The 19,163-nt window shown below is 37.7% G+C and overlaps 2 protein-coding genes across 3 annotated transcripts; one reads left to right on the forward strand and one right to left on the reverse strand.

Moving 5' to 3' along the window:
* The first annotated feature begins 114 nt into the window (after positions 1-114).
* Positions 115-12,229, forward strand: LOC106452513 (rRNA biogenesis protein RRP5). Of its 2 annotated transcripts, none has more exons than XM_013894658.3 (40): positions 115-343; positions 425-636; positions 1,059-1,196; positions 1,310-1,483; positions 1,772-1,868; positions 2,015-2,127; positions 2,208-2,330; positions 2,416-2,487; positions 2,690-2,782; positions 3,062-3,172; positions 3,265-3,387; positions 3,574-3,759; positions 3,843-3,917; positions 4,348-4,484; positions 4,642-4,776; positions 4,877-5,022; positions 5,106-5,171; positions 5,432-5,538; positions 5,621-5,701; positions 5,779-5,853; positions 5,939-6,040; positions 6,194-6,362; positions 6,462-6,607; positions 6,752-6,835; positions 6,909-7,009; positions 7,257-7,410; positions 7,702-7,776; positions 7,885-8,029; positions 8,404-9,058; positions 9,255-9,315; positions 9,398-9,543; positions 9,617-9,800; positions 9,918-10,016; positions 10,218-10,597; positions 10,676-10,852; positions 11,014-11,110; positions 11,201-11,356; positions 11,446-11,676; positions 11,761-11,844; positions 11,952-12,229. In XM_013894658.3, the coding sequence occupies exons 1-40, from the start codon at positions 184-186 to the stop codon at positions 12,057-12,059; spliced, it is 5,778 nt and encodes a 1,925-aa protein (XP_013750112.1). In that variant the 5' UTR covers positions 115-183; the 3' UTR covers positions 12,060-12,229. The 2 variants fall into 2 exon arrangements, with proteins under 2 accessions (XP_013750112.1, XP_013750113.1); XM_013894659.3 differs by having other exon boundaries at positions 8,407-9,058.
* Positions 12,230-12,286: 57 nt separating this feature from the next.
* LOC111206209 (glycerol-3-phosphate acyltransferase 5-like) lies at positions 12,287-13,172 on the reverse strand. The gene is made up of 2 exons (XM_022702606.1): positions 12,711-13,172; positions 12,287-12,448 (listed from the first exon to the last, which is right to left on the reverse strand). Exons 1-2 carry the CDS (start codon positions 13,170-13,172, stop codon positions 12,287-12,289), a joined length of 624 nt encoding a protein of 207 aa, XP_022558327.1.
* Between the last annotated feature and the right edge of the window lie 5,991 nt (positions 13,173-19,163).

Below are 19,163 nucleotides of genomic sequence, written 5' to 3' on the forward strand. Positions count from 1 at the left end.
TCACGTTTTTTTTTTTGGTTTAAAATCCGAACCGACCGGGTTTAGAATTATAAAAAAAAAATCTGGTTTAAAAATTCAGACCGGGCGGTTCTCGAAAAACCCTACAAAAACTATTTCTTCTTCTCCATTAACTCTAAACCCTAAAAAGTTCCAATTTTGTTTTGCTTCCGCCATTAGAGAGAGATGGTGGCTCCGTCGAAAAAAGTTGCAAGTGGAAAACGTAATGACTCTACTAAAGTATTCAAGTCATCGAAGAAACCGTTCAAGAAGACGAAGGACGATGTCGCTGCAAGGTCTGAAGCCATGGCTCTCCAGCTCGAAGACGTTCCTGACTTTCCTCGAGGTTTGGCTTCTCCCTGAGTATATTGAATTAATAGATGCCATGAATCAAAAATTTGTTGATGTTTCTGAATTGGTTTGTTAGGGGGAGGCACTTCTCTGAGCAAAACAGAGCGTAAGAAAATATATGAAGAGGTCGACGCTGAGTTTGAAGCTGAGGAGCGTGTTTCCAAGAGGAGTAAAGGAGGTAAACCTAAGATGAAGAGAAACCCTAGCGAGGTTGACGAATTAGGATCTCTTTTTGACGGTGGTTTAACTGGAAAACGGCCAAGATATGCCAATAAGATTACCATTAAGGTTACTAAGCTCTTAACTGTCGTATATGTTTTTTGAATTGCTGATTAAGTTCATACCTTTATAGCTACTTTAGCTTGTAGCTAGTGATTCAAGTTTTATCCATTTGTTCACTGCATCATCCGTGCATTGTAGTAAACGTCAGAGTTTAATCAAGATGCTGAGTTTACAGTAGCTAAGTTTCTTAGTCAATGTTATCTTGTTTTTTTCCCTAGGTAGATAGTTCGTAAATCAGTTGTGCTTCGCTGTTTTTATGCGCGTTATCACCTGTGCACTAACCAATGGCATTTTTGCTTTCTATTGACATCCATCTATCCTCATAACCATGATTGCATGATGCTACTGTACTAGAAGCTTTTCTTAAGCAGATTATATATCTTCTTCTTTTTTTTGGGTTCTGACATACATTTGTGATTTATGTTCAGAATATCTCTCCGGGAATGAAGCTTCTTGGAGTTGTTACTGAAGTAAACCAGAAGGACATAGTAATTAGTCTTCCAGGGGGATTACGTGGACTGGTTCGCGCAAGCGAGGCCTTGGATTTTACGGATTTCGGAACAGAGGTATCAGCTTGTGGTTTATAACTGGCTGTCTAAATTCTTCCCTGTACTTTGGTCATCTTGGCTCTTTTGCTTTTGCAATCTGAACTGACTTGTTACTCCTTTTTCTCAACCAGGACGATGAAAATGAACTCCTTCGAGACATCTTTTCGGTGGGCCAGCTTGTTCCTTGCTTTGTATTGCAGTTAGATGATGATAAGAAGGAGGCGGGCAAAAGGAAAATATGGCTTTCGTTGCGACTTTCTTTGTTGCACAAGGGATTCAGTTTGGATTCCTTTCAGTCGGGAATGGTATGTCAATGCTTGGTTTCGTAATTTCTCTATCTTGGGCGCTCTGCCTTGTGTAAGATTTTCAAATGTATTTGCGGGTACCGGTATTTAAATATTTAAGTATGTTTGCATATCCATGCTTAGAGTTTTTTTAATTAAGCTGCATATGCTAGGAGATTTTAGATAACAATAAGCTATATTGATACACTTTTCTTCTGCTATCTTCTGAACTGGGGTTGTATCTTTACCAACTCAATTTTTTTGATGAAAATAATGGTCTTCCATTTCGTTTCCATAATGTTTGTTCAGGTAGTCACTGCAAGCGTGAAAAGCGTGGAAGATCATGGTTATATCCTTCACTTTGGATTGCCTTCTATCACAGGATTTATCAAAAAAAGCAAAGATGGTACTAAATCTCATTGACCTACTCGCCTCTTAGCTCTTTATTCACGTTGAATCATTTAGTTTTGATTACTTGTCTGATCTTTCTTGGGAACTTCCTGGCTCTCTGGTTTTCGGTAGTCTTAAAAATATTTATTTACTATTTTCCAGGAAATCAAGAGTTAAAGACTGGGCAACTTATTCAGGGCGTGGTTACAAATATTGATAAAGAACGGAAAATTGTTTCTCTTAGTGCGGACCCAGATTCAGTGGCGAAGTGTGTGGTAGGCCTCGTGCTTCCCAAATTGCGCTGTGAAGTTTCTTTAATTTAAACAAACTTAACCTCGTGAGTACCATTTTGCAGACCAAGGATCTTAGTGGTATGTCGTTTGATCTTCTCATACCAGGCATGATGGTTAATGCCCGTGTGCAATCTGTACTTGAGAATGGGATACTGTTAGGATTTCTTATGTACTTTACTGGAACGGTGAGTTACCCTGATTTTGGTAGTAGTGTGCATTATTGATTACCCTTGGTGACGTTTCTGAGTTACATTTCTCATTGATGTGCAGGTTGATCTATTCCATTTACAAAATCCAATGTGTAACAAGAGCTGGAAGGATGAATATACTCAGACTAAGATGGTATGCATTGTTGAAGTGTTACGTTCTATTTGATGTACAAATTAGCTTGATTTATTCGATTACCATAGTTTTGGAAGTGTTTAACTACTTATTGTCTTGCAAATGATTCCTTCGTTTTGGTTGTTTTGAATTTTTGGTTTATGTTCTTTGCTGAGAGATATTTTTTCTCCTATTGGTTAACTTGCATAAAATGCTTTTTCAGGTCAATGCTAGAATATTGTTTATGGATCCATCAACTAGAGCTGTTGGTTTGACGTTAAACCCACATCTTGTTGGTAACAAGGTTCCTCCTTTGGTAAGCGACTGACTTGTATATTAGCTTTTAGTAAAATATAATGGTGGATATGATATTAAGAGAAACTTGATTTGGCAGCTATTTGGGGTTTTAAAGATGGTTTTGTAATACCAGCAGTTCTTACATCCACTGTTTTCACTACTGCTTTACGTACTCAAGCTTTGAATCGAATGCTCATTGACTATCTTACAATATTGGTTCATCACTTTGATACCTCAGGGCATTTATCGATGCTCTTTCATAAATTATATTGTAAAACTTGTGTTTGGTTCTTTACAGCATGTCTCTAGCGGAGACATATTTGATGAAGCAAAAGTTGTCCGTGTTGATAAATCAGGCCTTCTTCTTGAACTCCCTTCTAAGCCTGTTTCAACTCCAGCATATGTTAGCGTATGTCCAATTTGCTGCTCTTATTCTTATAAATATTTAAGAGTTCTAAAAGAATCAGGCCTGCTTCTAACCTAGATTTTTCGTAACTGCAGACTTATGACGCAGCAGAAGATGAAGTAAAGAAACTGGAAAAGAATTTCAAGGAAGGAAACCGCATCCGTGTTCGAATCCTCGGCCTTAAGCATATGGAGGGGTTGGCGATAGGGACTTTAAAGGTACTCTACTAGACGTGCTAATTGATTAAATACCTTTACCAATGGTTGGCATGTGAAGCATCTTCCATTCTTTCAGTACTGATTCTTAACGTCGTACATTGGAATTTGAATGCTAGTTAAGCGGTAGTTTGATGTAGAATCCTACATTTACGCCTCTTTCTCTTTGTCTTGTTTTTGTATGAGCAGGAAAGTGCTTTTGAAGGGCCAGCTTTCTCCCACTCAGATGTCAAGCCTGGTATGGTGACGAAGGCAAAAATCATATCTGTTGATACATTTGGTGCCATTGTGCAATTTCCGGGTGGTTTGAAAGCAATGTGCCCACTTCAGCATATGTCTGAGTTTGAAGTTACGAAGCCCAGGAAAAAGTTCAAGGTAGGCTCCTTACATTGGCACTACATTAATTGGTTTGCAATGTTGCTGGGGCATGCGTAAATTTTGAATGATTCTTCTTTCAGGTTGGAGCTGAACTAATATTTCGGGTGCTTGGCTGCAAATCAAAGAGAATAACTGTTACATGCAAGAAAACACTTGTAAGTTTTCTTATCATGACGGATCTGACTTTGTTTCATTGTTTGCATATTCCGTGATGTGTTAAATTCGTTTTGATTGTTTTCGAGGAGGCTTATAAGTTCAAATAATTTCCCTCTTATATAATTGGTCGTTTCTATTATCGTTCCTTCTTTTATTCCGTCTGCTGATTCTAGGGTTCATTTATCACACTTATTTCATTTCGGTTTTGAATGGAAACTACTTTCCTTCTTTATTTAGCTTTTCACTTAGCTATGGACGAAAAACATTTGTAGGAATTTTTTTTTCTCAAACTGGTTTCTTATTTGGAATTAGGAAAATCCCATTTAATTAATCTCTTCGTACATAACATAGATGTTAAGATAACGTCTCTGGTTACTACCCATTCAAGTCTCTTCTCATGCAGTGGAGGTAATATGTATATTCTTGCAGGTCAAGTCTAAACTTCCGATTTTGAGTTCTTACGCTGATGCAACTGAAGGATTAGTGACACATGGCTGGATAACAAAGATTGAAAAGCATGGATGCTTTGTTCGCTTCTATAATGGGGTGCAAGGATTTGTTGCCAGGTCGTTACTGCACCCTTTGTTGTATCTCATGGGCCTTTGTCTTACTGTTCTGGTTCTGTTTTAGTGATGAGTTTTTTCCCCATCATAAAGGCGTTGGGTAATATTTTTTATTTTGATAATTTTACACTAATATGGTATACTTACTCTGATTAAGCAGATTTGAACTTGGATTAGAGCCTGGTAGTGATCCCAGTTCAGTGTTTCATGTCGGGGAGGTTGTCAAATGCAGAGTAACCAGTGCTGTTCATGGTACTCGAAGGATCAACCTCAGCTTTATGATAAAACCAACAAGGTTTCTCCCTTTAAATCTGATGTGATAATCATGTCTCGTTCAAGACTGACGTAATATCATTAATTGTTGTTGCTCACATTGTGTACATCCTTTCTGACAGTGTTTCTGAAGACGATTCCATCAAGTTAGGTAGTATTGTATCTGGGGTAATTGATAGTATAACTCCTCAGGCAGTCACTGTCCATGTTAAATCCAAAGGTTTGCTGAAGGGTACAGTTTCTGCTGAACATTTAGCTGATCATCATGGTATGTGTTTTTCTCCTACATGAGCGTACCGATTGGGTTTTGCTTTTATTCATTTGTTTCTGAGTTTTCTTTTTGTGATGTAGACCAAGCAAAACTAATGATATCCCTTCTAAGACCTGGATTTGAGCTTGATAAGCTGCTGATAATAGGTATGTTTTTGATCACTCTTGCGAATTTTCAGATGGCTTTTTTTTAATATATCCTTAACACATTTATAGGAGGTATGTAGTTGTTTCGCCAAGTGATTAACTCAAGTCTGCTTGATTGCTCTGATTGTGTAGTTTTAAAAACTAAGAAAAATGATCCATCTGGTTACAAGAAAGCAGAGATGGTGTTGCATTTTTTTAAAACTATTTTAGTGTGCTGAAGAAGCTTGATAATAACATGGAGTATTTTTTGTTTATCTTAGACATTGACGGCAATAACTTGGCTCTCTCTTCAAAATATTCTCTGATTAAGCTTACTGAAGAGCTTCCTTCGGATATTAGTCAGCTCCAGCCAAACTCAGTGGTTCATGTGAGTAATTGTGTCTTTGAAATATAACAGTAGATTTTTGTTTGTTTGTTTAGTCACATTTTTTTAATGAACTTGTACACAGGGTTATGTTTGTAACTTGATTGAAAATGGCTGCTTTGTCCGTTTTCTGGGTCGGTTGACTGGTTTCGCCCCTAGAAGCAAGGTGGGTTTTCACATGCCTTCTTTTATCAAATTTTGTTGGCATACTGTGTTTAAATTTTTTTCCTATTTATTTTTTAGGCAATTGACGATCCCAGGGCAGATCTGTCTGAATCCTTCTTTGTTGGACAATCGGTTCGGGCTAATATAGTTGATGTATGTGAAGGCTAGATTCGAGGCCTTATATTAATTTTGTTGAAGATACTATGAAGTCTTGACCATGTGCAATATTTCTTTGTAGATCAATCAAGAAAAAAGCAGGATAACTCTTTCATTGAAACAGTCATCTTGTGCTTCTGTAGATGCTTCTTTTATCCAGGAGTACTTCCTTACGGATGAGAAGGTAGTGTTCTTGGGACATTCTCTCTTTTTATTGGGCTTTAAGACTTTATGGAACCCGTTGTGTTGCACCTGTCTATATAATTTTGTGTATCACTGTACTGCAAGTGATGTAAAGAAGGATTGATTTCTAACGTGCATTGTGTCATATGTTCAGATCTCGGACCTGCAGTCATCTGATAATACTGAAAGTGAATGTAGTTGGGTTGAGAAATTCTCTATTGGGAGTTTGGTCAAGGGAACCGTACATGAGCAAAATGACCTTGGTTTGGTGGTGAATTTTGACAATATTGATAACGTGCTTGGTTTTATACCTCAGTATCATTGTAAGTCATTGTGGAGAATCTAAGTCGGGGTTCAGTTTACATTATAGTATTAAAACATCTGTACCTTGTCTGTCTGACACATTGTTTTTCTATATGTAGTGGGCGGAGCTACTTTGGAACACGGTTCTGTTGTCGAAGCAGTTGTTCTTGATATATCTAGGGCAGAGAGACTAGTTGATTTGTCTTTGCGGCCTGAGCTCATAAACAACTCAACCAAAGAGGTGTCCAACAACCAGTCCAAAAAGGTTTCCATATAATAAAATATATTCTTTTGCTTTATTCGTGTTTTCTTGCATGCCCATTGTTGTTAGCTTGAGTTCAAATTGAATTGCTGTGGTTGGTGATGCTGATCTCAGCTGGCTTATGCCATATTGTTTTTTTTCCTTCAGAAACGTAGAAGAGGTATTTCCAAGGAACTTGAAGTCCACCAAAGGGTCAGCGCTGTTGTAGAGATTGTGAAGGAGCAATACCTGGTAAGTACTTTATTACAATAAGTTAATATTTTACTGCATGTTACTCAGAGTTGCCACTTTTTATTTTTTTCAGATTTTGTCGATTCCAGAACATGGTTACACTATAGGATATGCGTCAATATCAGACTATAACACACAGAAGTTACCAGTGAAACAATTTTCAGCTGGACAAAGGTGATTCATTCATTTTCTAACCAATCTTTTACTTGTAAATTGTGCTCCCCTTTTTCACGAATCCTTTATCTCATGCTTTCTTGGCCGTGACTAGCTAAACTAATAGAAAATGTGAATGTCTTTATCTCCATTGGCAGTTGATATTATATCTTCTCATCGTACGTATAATTAGCAATAGTAGAAGCAGTCCTTACTGTTGTCGTTTGTAGATCGTAGCTAATTTTTTTTTGTTAATTTCTTTGCGCAGTGTTGTTGCGTCTGTGGAGTCTCTGCAAAACTCTTTGACGTCGGGGAGGTTGCTTCTACTTCTTGACTCTGTTTCGGGTATTTCTGATACACCCCATTCGAAGAGGACAAGGAATAAATCCAGTTGTGGGGTTGGTTCTGTTGTCCACGCCGAGGTACTAACGCCCTACTTTCTTATGTCTTTCTATTTTTATTCAACAAGCTCGTCTTTTTTCAGTGAGCTTGAGGTGCAGTATTAATTGCTTCACTGTTGAAACTTGAGCGGAATGTACTTTAAATTATTAACTATCGAATTACTTCAGAATTATACATAACAAACCTTAACATAGGTAAGATAGTTAAATGAAAAAAAAAAACTAAAAATCGAAGAGGACTACCTGAGTTAGTCAACTAGCCCTGCCACCATAACTTCAACTGTCTTAGACTAACATCTTCTACTTTTCCAGATTACTGAAATAAAGCCTTTGGAAGTAAGAGTAAACTTTGGCCAAAGTTTCCGAGGAAGAATCCACATAACGGAGGTGATTTTTCTTGTGTTGCCATCATCATTTTAGATATTAATAATAATATTCATTATTCAATATTGGGTGCACAAAAATGCTTATACGACTCGACTCTTCGCTGGATAGGTGGATGATGTAAGTACAAGTGAAGAACCTTTTTCCAAATTCAGAGTCGGGCAATCAGTGTCTGCAAGGGTTATTGCAAAGCCCTGGCATACTAATATCAAAAAGAGTCTTTGGGAGCTTTCTTCAAAGCCCGCAATACTTAGAGGTAATCCAAGAAAATTGAAAAAAATATGGCCCATTGATTCGCACTTGGAATTGATATTACAGACCTATCACATGCTTTAGGGTTTAGAATGTTGTTGTTTTCATTAGTCTAGATCGTCCGGGATATTGTGAGATGGTATTATTTGTGAAAATGTTCAGATCCATCTGTTTAAATTGTTCTTTGATGGCCACCTCTAGCTATTATGTTTGCAAAATTATTTTCATTTAATTCTATAGTTATAGGCTTAGATTAAAAAATTATAAAACTGTTTGCGTTTGATTGAGAAGTTTGCTTGTGTGTATCTAACATATCAACTTTTTGTTCACACAAGGTGATAACATGTTTCCATTTATTTTCTATTTTGCAATTTCAAGTAGACTCCAGTGAATTGAATGGCATTCAAGTGAGGGAACAACTTGAGTTTGTTAATGGAGAGCGTGTCAGGGGATACGTCTACAAAGTGGATAAAGAATGGGTTTGGCTGACAATATCTCGCAATGTGACGGCCGGCGTATTCATTTTAGACACTGCATGCGACGCTCAAGAACTTGAGGAGTTCGAGAGGCGTTTTCCCATCGGTAAAGCTGTTTCAGGCTATGTTTTGACGTACAATAAAGAGAAGAAAACAGCACAGTTGGTTCAGCGTCCACTACTTGATATCCAGAAAAGCATTGCCAACGGTGGAGGCTGTAAAACGGATAATCTAGACAATAGTATTCCTGGTGATGATGCTACTCTATTCATTCATGAAGGAGACATTCTTGGTGGAAGAATTTCTAAGATACTTCCTGGTGTTGGTGGACTTCGTGTGCAAATAGGTCCTAACGTGTTTGGGAGAGTTCATTTTACTGAAATCAATGATTCATGGGTCTCCAATCCATTAGATGGTTTTCATGAAGGTCAGTTTGTCAAGTGCAAGGTCTTGGAAATCAGCAATTCTAGTAAAGGGACTTTGCAAATTGAATTGTCGTTACGGACATCTCTAGATGGTATGACTTCTGACCAACTCTCAGAAGCTTCAAATAATAAGTAAGTTTTTTCTTTTGTCTATAAGCTTATCATCAGCCTTCCAATTCATGTGTATTCCTCGTTTTTTTCTCAATAGAGTGGAATAAGTAACAGACTTGGTGATAACTACCATATGATTTTCGATGAGCCTTGACTCTGTGTTAACTTGAAATCGCATGATCTTTCACTTGCTTATTAACCTGATGGTAATTCGCAGTGTCAATATATGCAAACGTTTTGAAAGGATTGAAGATCTTTCTCCTGATATGGCCATCCAGGTACTTTTGCATCTATAACCATGACTCAGCAACTCAGTTCCTTTTCTTGCGGTAGAACTTATGTTAATTCGAACTTTTACAGGGTTATGTCAAGAATACGATGTCAAAAGGTTGTTTTATTATGCTTTCAAGGAAACTCGACGCGAAAGTTCTATTGTCAAATTTAAGTGATACTTTTGTCAAGGATCCCGAAAAGGAGTTTCCAGTAGGGAAACTTGTAACTGGCAGGTAAAGCAGATTTCATGTGAAACAAGTATTATGTAATACACTGAATACTCTGGTCTAACCAAATAAGTTATAGGGTGTTAAATGTCGAGTCGTTATCCAAGCGGGTAGAAGTCACTCTGAAGAAAGGAAATGCGGGTGGGCAACCAAAATCTGAATCTTATGATTTGAAGCAATTCCATGTTGGAGACGTGATATCAGGGAGCATCAAACGAGTGGAGCCCTATGGCTTATTCATTACAATAGACAAAACGAGCATGGTAAAGATCTAGTTCTGTATTACCTTAAAATCTGCTGATATCAGACATTATGCTGCTTGCCTTAGGGAGTAGCCATATTTTACTTTATTACCTACTGTCTGCCTTTTTTTGTGGTAGGTTGGATTATGTCATAAATCACAGCTTTCTGATGATCGTATCGAGGATGTACAAGCCAGATATGAGGCTGGGGAAAGTGTCACCGCAAAGATTTTGAAGGTATGAAGTCATTTGTCAGTAAGAATTAGTGCTGTGTAGTGTACCCTTTCACAACCACTGATCTTTCTAGCCTTATGCTCTAACAGCCCAGTTAAATATAATCGAGGAGTTATCTTAAACGTAGCTTTTCTATGATTTACATAACTGTTTTAAGATATCATTGGTATATGATGTTTCTTTTCAATTTGGTGTTTCCCCTAGTTGGACGAGGAAAAGCAACGTATATCGCTTGGGATGAAGAGTTCTTATTTTATGAACGACGATGATGTCAAGGCACAGCCACCTTCTGAAGAAAACGCTAAGGAAGACAGCATGGAATGTGATCCAATCAATGATTTGAAGTCGGGAGTTCTTGCAGCAGTTGGTAATTTCGGGTTCCAGGAAACAGGTTCTGAAAGACAGAGTGGAACTTCTCTGGTTCTTGCCCAAGTTGAATCAAGGGCTTCTATCCCTGCGCTTGAGGTTAACCTTGACGACATTGAGGAAGCGGGATTTGACAATGATCAGAATGAGAAGCTACAGGGAGTCGATAAAGATGAAAAGAGCAAGAGAAGGGAAAAGCAGAAAGACAAAGAAGAAAGGTTGGCTATTTCTGTAGTTCCTCAAATGTTGCTTATATATTTGGTTTCATCCTGTGCTTATGGAAATTACTTGTGCAGAGAGAGAAAAATACAAGCTGCTGAAGGAAGATTGCTGGAGAATCATGCTCCTGAGAGTGCTGATGAATTCGAGAAATTGGTTAGAAGCTCTCCAAATAGCAGCTTTGTCTGGATTAAGTATATGGCGTTCATGCTCAGTTTGGCTGATATTGAGAAAGCCAGGTCCATCGCTGAGAGGTAATTTTCCCCAACTTCTATTCACATCATTCAAGAAAAAGGGAAATGCAGTGAACTTGTAGCGATGCTAAATCGTTTGTTGGCATCTGTATTTCATGTGTGATCGATCTTCTCTATTTTTGTTTTTTTGGGTCTCGTCTAATCATAAATCTCTACTGAAGGGCCTTGAGGACTATAAATATTCGTGAAGAAGATGAGAAGCTAAACATATGGGTTGCTTACTTCAATTTGGAAAATGAACATGGAAGTCCTCCAGAGGTAATAGACATATGACCTCAGCGAAAGCTTATCTAACCAATAAAAATTTATATATATGCTATCTTACTCATGTTTGTTTCTCATATTCAGGAAGCTGTTAAGAAAGTTTTTGAAAGAGCACGTCAATACTGTGACCCAAAGAAAGTTTACCACGCTCTCTTGGGCGTATACGAGAGAACAGAGCAATATAAATTGGCTGATAAGCTGCTTGATGAGATGGTCAAGAAGTTCAAGCAATCTTGCAAGGTAACTGATATTTGTTTGCTCTTTATCTTCTCTTAGTGAGGGTTCGTTCTTCACTCTTTTAACTTTTTATCCGATGTCTGCTTTTGTAGGTTTGGTTAAGAAAAGTACAAAGTCATCTGAAGCAAGACGTGGAAGACATTCAGTCCATCGTGAATCGTGCCTTGCTATGTCTTCCGCGCCATAAGCACATTAAATTCATATCACAGACAGCTATTCTTGAGTTCAAATGCGGAAATGCAGACAGAGGGAGATCACTTTTTGAAGGCGTTCTTAGGGAATACCCAAAGAGAACAGACTTGTGGAGTGTTTATCTTGACCAGGTTCGTTATATTCCGCTTCTTCAGTACTTCTGTTCAATTTGCCATATTGTTTATAACGTATGTTTTGTTGTTGGGTTATTACAGGAGATTCGGTTGGGAGAAGTTGATGTGATTAGATCTTTGTTCGAGAGAGCCATTAGCTTGAGTTTGCCTCCTAAGAAGATGAAGGTGCGCCATACTCTCTGATCACCTCTCATCAGAAAATCTCCTTTTCATATATTGCATTTGAGATTACAGAAGATTTTTCTTAACCCTTTTGCGCTTTGTTTTCTCAGTTTCTGTTCAAGAAGTTCTTGGAATATGAGAAATCTGCTGGTGACGAGGAGAGAGTCGAGTACGTGAAGCAAAGGGCAATGGAGTATGCAGACAGTACCTTGGCCTGAGATACTGTTGTAACGAATCACCAAGTGTTGTAAAATACTAGTATTAATTTTGAGAATCAGCCATTGAACAAGGCTGAAGAGAGGTTGATACACGAAATGTTTTTTTAAGTGTAAGCTTCGTTTTTTTTATATTCGTTAAGTTATTCAAAAGTAATTTTCCTTTACACTAATTACTTCCATTGCGATCATATTTTCTTAGAAAGTGATCTTCCAACACCGTTTGTGTTTTAAGTGAGAACATTGTACTTGGCCTTTCTCCCGAGTTGGGTGCATTCGAACCCTAACGTCTCCGCCAAGATTCTCTGAACATGGTTAGCAACGTCGAATGGGCTATTGCCGGATGAACAAGTGGCCTCCAATGGAAGCTGGTCAAGGAACGTAATCTCGTACTATAGTGTTGGATTCATGAATAAGAATATCAAGTAGAGACCATTCCAACTTCTTAGAGGCCTTTGGAAGAATCCAAATCTTCAATTAATCGCCACAGGCACGATCCTTGTCTGTTAACTCCGCTAAACCTGCACAAAAAGTGTTAGGTATAGTTGACCATTGCTTCACTAGGTTATGATAGACAATTGTATACATATGAGTAGATAAATAATATAACCTTAGTACGAACGGTTGATAACAAATGGATCCTTCGGGACAGACCATTAGATCTCCTTTGGACAGCTCCTTCTCCATCATTACTACTGCGTCCACATCACGGTTTCTGGTGAACCGTACGATGGGGACCGGACTCAAAATATCATAAAACCGCAAGAGCTCAGATATTAGAACGGCAGGGATGCTACGTCCGAGGGCATAAGATATCACAAGCGGATCTATCATAGTTCTTCTGTGGTTACATACAAAGAGTACGCCACGAGAGTTTCCAGCCTTAGGCGGAGGCTTGCCCTTCACGGTGACTCGGCAGAATGACACAAGGTATGAGCCACATTGGGAAAGTGAGCGCACCGAGAGAATGATTCCAAATGGGAACCAGAGTAGGATGATGAGAGCGTTGGCCGGTGTAGGTCGTTTCATAAGGCCTCCATCGTGGAAGATCACCGGTTTGGGCGGCTGCACCTCAACTTGTTGATCCCCCTGAACGGGTTCATGAATTTGCGCCATTTTACAGCAGGATTAATCGTGGTTTCTAAAGAAAATTTCTCATAAAAAAAAGTGAGATCAGTTTTTTCCTGAAGAAACTTTGAGTGAATGATGGTTTCTACAGTGTATCTTTTTTTTATTAGTGTAATTATTTTTTAAAATATTTAAAATTTAATCAGATAAATAAATTTTACTAAAATCCCCTAGACTATATTTGCGAAGTGATTTATACACATGTCGTCACTGCAATCATTCTCGCTGAAAAAAAGATGACATGACACTTAAAATAGATGACATGGTTTTAGAAAATATTGACATGACATCATATTAATTGTGAGATGTAAAAATTTCTTTATAAAAATTTAAATTTTTTTGCAGGTATTTTAAATATGGTAATAAAAATAACTCATATATCATCATTAATGACAATTTTTCATATAAATATTTATTAATGGTAAACTATTAAATATATTAATAATTCATATATCACAATTAAAATAATAATATATATGTATCTCACATTAATAAAAATAAACTAAATAAAGTAACACTAATCCAAAAAAATTGATAGTTAAATATTTAAACATTATTTAAATTTACCCGTTCATCTTCATCATTTAAATTAACAAAAAGATTTTTCAGTTTAAGTAAAACAAACAAAGTTTCAAATTTATTAGAATTTATATTTATATGTAAATATATATATATATATATATATATATATATATATAATCATTAAACGCAATAATATAATTAAAACTATTTTTATAAAATTTAAATTTATCTTTATTAAAAATTAAATCAAATCAAATTTAAATAATTATACCAAATAAAAAAAATAAGATTACAAAAATACGTTTATGATTTTTTATAACTATTGAAGTTAAGATATAAATTAATAATGTTGAAATATAAATCAAAATTTTCTTTTGAAGTAAAAAATGTTGTGTTAAAAATTATTATTTCTGCGCATGACGCAAGAAAACTCCTAGTATTAATGTAAATACTTAAAATTGTGCTGGAGATACTTACATGATTATTGGAGGGTTTTTAAGGTGGGATTCTTAGCGGAATATAAGAACCTGACTCTTAACTTTTAACTAAAAAAAGGTAAGAACCACTCTTAAATAAGAGTTTTAAGAGACGGTTTTTAGCTTTTTTAGTTAAAAGTTAAGAGACGGGTTCTTATATTCCGCTAAGAACCTCATCCTAAGAACCTCCCAATAATCATGTTCTTATTATAGTCTTACAACCATACATGTTTTCTAAACATTTTATTGTATTGCACACAGAGCCGGTCCTAATAATTATTGGGCTAGAAAGCAAATCTGCAAAAATGTGGCCTATTTATATTTTACCCTTTATAAGAACAAAAAAAAAAATTAAGCAATGATCAATAGGGTTGCTCCAACTCCCCACCTCCCTTGCATAAATACATAGCATTACCATCTGAGCTATGGAATCACTTATATCAATATGTGGCCGGTATGTTTAATACTTTAGTAATGGCCGGAAGCACCTGCTTCTCTCGCTTCCGTCCAAGGCCGGCTCTGATTGCACAATATAAAAATATATAAGTGTATATATATAACAAAAAGAGTATATATATTGAGCCATAATATCATTTCCATACAAACTATTTAGAAAAGATTTAGTTATGGTTTTACTACACTAATCAATCATCTTAATATGTGTTTGCATGCATGTTCTTTTATATATTTTTTGGTTATAGAATTACCTCACATAAGGATATGAATTTTATAGAAGCCGGTCGTCTTCCAAGACCTAGACGAGGCTTCTGGTCAACAAACCGGTAACAAAACCAAATCGGTTCACGATTAGCTCTGTACCAATTGTTGACATGAAGCAGAAGTAAGCTGGCAGATTTGAGAATTAAGCTGCCAGACTTAAGAATTAAGCTGCCAGACTTGAGAATTAAGCTGCCAGACTTATAAGGTTTTATAAAGCTTTTATAAGGTTTTATAAAGTTTTATAAGGCTTTATAAGGGTTTTATAAGCTCGATTTTATTGAAGAGAAGAAGAAGAGAGAAGAAGATATTTTATTATATTGTGTACTGAGGTCACTTGTCTTTAAATATTTGTACCCAGATCCACAATTAAATTAAGGAAACTATTATCTCCTTCTCTCTCTTACATCTTGAGATCTACTTTCTCTCTCTCTATGTTCTTCATGTTCTTCATTCTCCATAAATAAACTCTCAATAATTCTCATTCTAACATGGTATCAGAGCATTAAGCTCCTGAAACTCACAAAAGCTTCCGCAAATTTCTTTCTTTTTTTCTCAGATTATCTTCAAAATCTGTTGGATACATCCTTTTATCCACTGGTCCAAAGGTCTTTCAAAAGGGAAGAACCTCACCAGAACTCAAGATAGAGGAGTACCCTATTCTCTGGAACTCAAGAAAGCTTCAACCATATCAGGAAAAGCTTCTTCAAAGTCCAGTTTATCTCAAAATCAGTAGGAACAATCTATTGTCCACTGGTCCATATCTCTCCATGAGGGAGAACTCCAACATGGTGTTGTTTCCAGAGTACAAGAAGGCTAAGGAACAACATAAGAACCACAATATGCCAAGAAGAAGTGACTTGAATCAAGCCAGGAATGTAATCAAAGAGTTTGAGCATCCATCGATTCAAGGTCGAACCATGTATTCATCTGTCATTGGTGGTTCAAATGAAGAAGGAACATGGAGAAGTACTGATAGTGCAGCCAACACTGATGGTCCAGCAACCATGAGTGACCTACATTCCCTTATCCAAGCCTTTATCTCATTCAAGAAGGCTGGTACACACTCTCTTGACCCTAAACTTATCATTATAGATTCAGGAGCAAGCCATCACATGATTAGTGATAGAAACTTGATGAGTGATGTCCAGCCTTCCTCAGGGAATGTTCAAATAGCAAATGATGATAAGATTAAGATAGACGGGATAGGGAACCTGAGGTTGTTTGATAGGGAATCTACTGCCTTGTATATGCCTCAGTTTACATCAAACTTGCTATCTGTGAGAAAGGCTACTGTTGATCTGAGTTGTCAGGTTGTCTTCAGACCAGATGAGGTTGAATTTCAAGACTTAAAGACAGTCCAAGTGATTGGAAAGGGGCACGTTCACAATGAACTATATCATCTTCAGAAGACAGAGATGTCTAGACCATCCACTTCTTAGTGTTTGGCTAGTACATCCAGCGGGGTTGATAGCACACTATGGCATGCTAGGTTGGGACATCCTCATACAAGAGCCCTAAACTTGATGCTTCCAGGTGTGGTCTTCAAGAATGATGATTGTGAAGCTTGCATATTGGGGAAGCATTGTAGAACAGTCTTCTCACAGTCTAGCACCATCTATGAAAGATGTTTTGACCTAGTTCACTGTGATGTATGGACTGCTCCATGTGTGTCCAGAGAGAACCACAAATATTTTGTCACCTTCATTGATGAGAAATCCAAATACACTTGGGTGACATTGATTCTGTCTAAGGACAGGGTGTTGGATGCTTTCAAGAATTTCCAGACCCATATCTGCAACCATTTCAATGCCAAAATGAAAATTCTAAGGTCAGATAATGGTGGAGAGTATACAAGTCATGCATTTAAGCAATATCTTGCTCAACATGGGATTACTCACCAGACAAGCTGTCCTTACACTCCTCAACAGAATGGAGTTGCTGAGAGAAAGAACAGACAATTGATGGAGGTAGCAAGATCAATGATGTTCCACACCAATGTTCCAAAAAGATTCTGGAGTGATGCTGTGATGTCTGCTACTTATCTGATCAATAGAACTCCAACTAAAGTCCTCAACGACATGTATCCTTTTGAGGTTCTAAATAAGACCAAACCATCTTTGGACCATTTGCGTGTGTTTGGATGCCTCTGTTTTGTGATGATACCTGGGGAGCTGAGGAACAAGCTTGATGCTAAAAGCTCAAAAGCTATGTTCATTGGTTACTCTCCAACTCAGAAGGGGTATAAGTGCTATGATCCAGAGTCAAGAAGGGTTTTTGTCTCGAGGGATGTGAAGTTTGCAGAATCTAGAGGCTATTATGATGGAAAGAGTTGGGATGAGCTCAAAGATCTTTCTCAATCAGTCTCAGATAGAGCAAATAACCTTAGGGGAGTAATGGAGAGCCTGAGAATCAGTATGCCCTCTTTACCAAGTGTGGAACATGTCCCTGAAAATTTATCATCTACTGCAGCTGATAGTGTTGAGAGCACTCATCCTAATCATGAGGGGGGCAGTAGAAATGTTGAGCAGTCTACACAAGCTCAACCTGAAGATAGCTCTGTAGCTCATGATCAAGATGAGATGCCATCAGAATCAGATGTTGAGACTCAAGTAGAGGCGCCAAGTGAAGGAAATGAAGCAGAACCTGAGCAGATACAACTTTTGAGAAGGAGTACAAGGATCAGGAAACCCTCACAGTGGATCAACACAGAAGTTTACTTCAATGCTGAAGCTGTAGCTCACCCAATAAGTGCAGTATGCTCCCTTGCTCAATATCCAGAAGATCATCAAGTCTTCATCAGTGAATTGGATCAGGAATACATTCCAAGAACATATGAAGAAGCTATGCAACACAAGGAGTGGAGAGAATCTGTTGGAGATGAGATGGGAGCCATGATCAAGAATGATACATGGTTTGAGACTGAACTTCCAAAAGGAAAGAAGGCAGTGACAAGCCGGCTTCTCTACACTATCAAGTATGGAGCCAATGGAAAACCAGAAAGAAAGAAGACAAGACTGGTTGCAAGGGGATATACTAAAGTGTATGGTGAAGATTATCTAGACACTTTTGCACCAGTGGCCAAGCTTCACACTGTAAGGATTCTCTTATCTCTTGCTGTCAATCTTGAGTGGGATTTATGGCAGATGGATGTGAAGAATGCCTTTCTTCAAGGAGAATTAGAGGATGAAGTCTACATGAGACCACCTCCTGGTCTTGAGAACATAGTGAAGCCATGAAATGTTCTCAGATTAAAGAAGGCAATTTATGGCTTGAAGCAATCTCCAAGGGCTTGGTACCATAAGTTGAGCACCACCCTCAATGGAAGAGGCTTTGTAAAGTCAGAAGCTGATCACACCCTCTTCACACTGACTAGTAAGCAAGGTATTGTGGTCATCTTAGTCTATGTGGATGACATTATCATCACTGGTAGCAACAAGGAAGGTATTCTCTCAACTAAAACATTTCTTAAATGTGCCTTTGATATAAAGGATTTGGGAGAGTTGAAGTATTTTCTTGGGATTGAGATCTTCCGCTCTAAAGAGGGGCTATTCTTATCTCAAAGGAAGTACACACTTGATATTTTAAAGGAGGCAGGAAACCTTGGGAGTAAAAAGGCCAAGACTCCATTAGAAGAAGGATACAAGGTGCTGAGAGAAGGGGAGTATGGGTCAACACCATTTGGAGATATCAAGAAGTATAGAAGAATGGTGGGCAAGCTCATCTATCTAACCATCACCAGACCCGATGTGTGTTTTGCTGTGAATCAAGTGAGTCAACACATGGGAGCTCCTAAGGTGCATCATTGGAATATGGTGGAGAGGATCTTAAGGTACCTAAGAGAGGTGCCTGGCCAAGGAGTATGGATGGCATGTAACAAGAGTACTGAAGTTGTTGGGTATTGTGATGCTGATTGGGCTGGAGACAGAGTTGATAGGAGATCAACTACAGGCTATTGCACCTTCATTGGAGGAAACCTGGTCACATGGAAGAGCAAGAAGCAGAAGGTGGTGTCTTGTTCAAGTGCTGAAGCAGAGTATAGAGCAATGAAGAAGCTTACTAGTGAGCTCATTTGGATCAGAAACTTACTAAAGGATTTTGGCATAGAGACAACAACACCAATCACAATGCACTGAGACAATCAGGCGGCCATACATATAGCATCAAACTCAGTGTTTCATGAGAGGACAAAGCACATTGAAGTTGACTGTCACAAGGTGAGACAAGCTGTGGAGCAGAATATCATTTTACCCTGCTATACTAA

The sequence above is a fragment of the Brassica napus genome, chromosome C5 (genome assembly GCF_020379485.1).
Source record: "Brassica napus cultivar Da-Ae chromosome C5, Da-Ae, whole genome shotgun sequence".
In the NCBI taxonomy this organism is placed as follows: Eukaryota; Viridiplantae; Streptophyta; class Magnoliopsida; order Brassicales; family Brassicaceae; genus Brassica; species Brassica napus.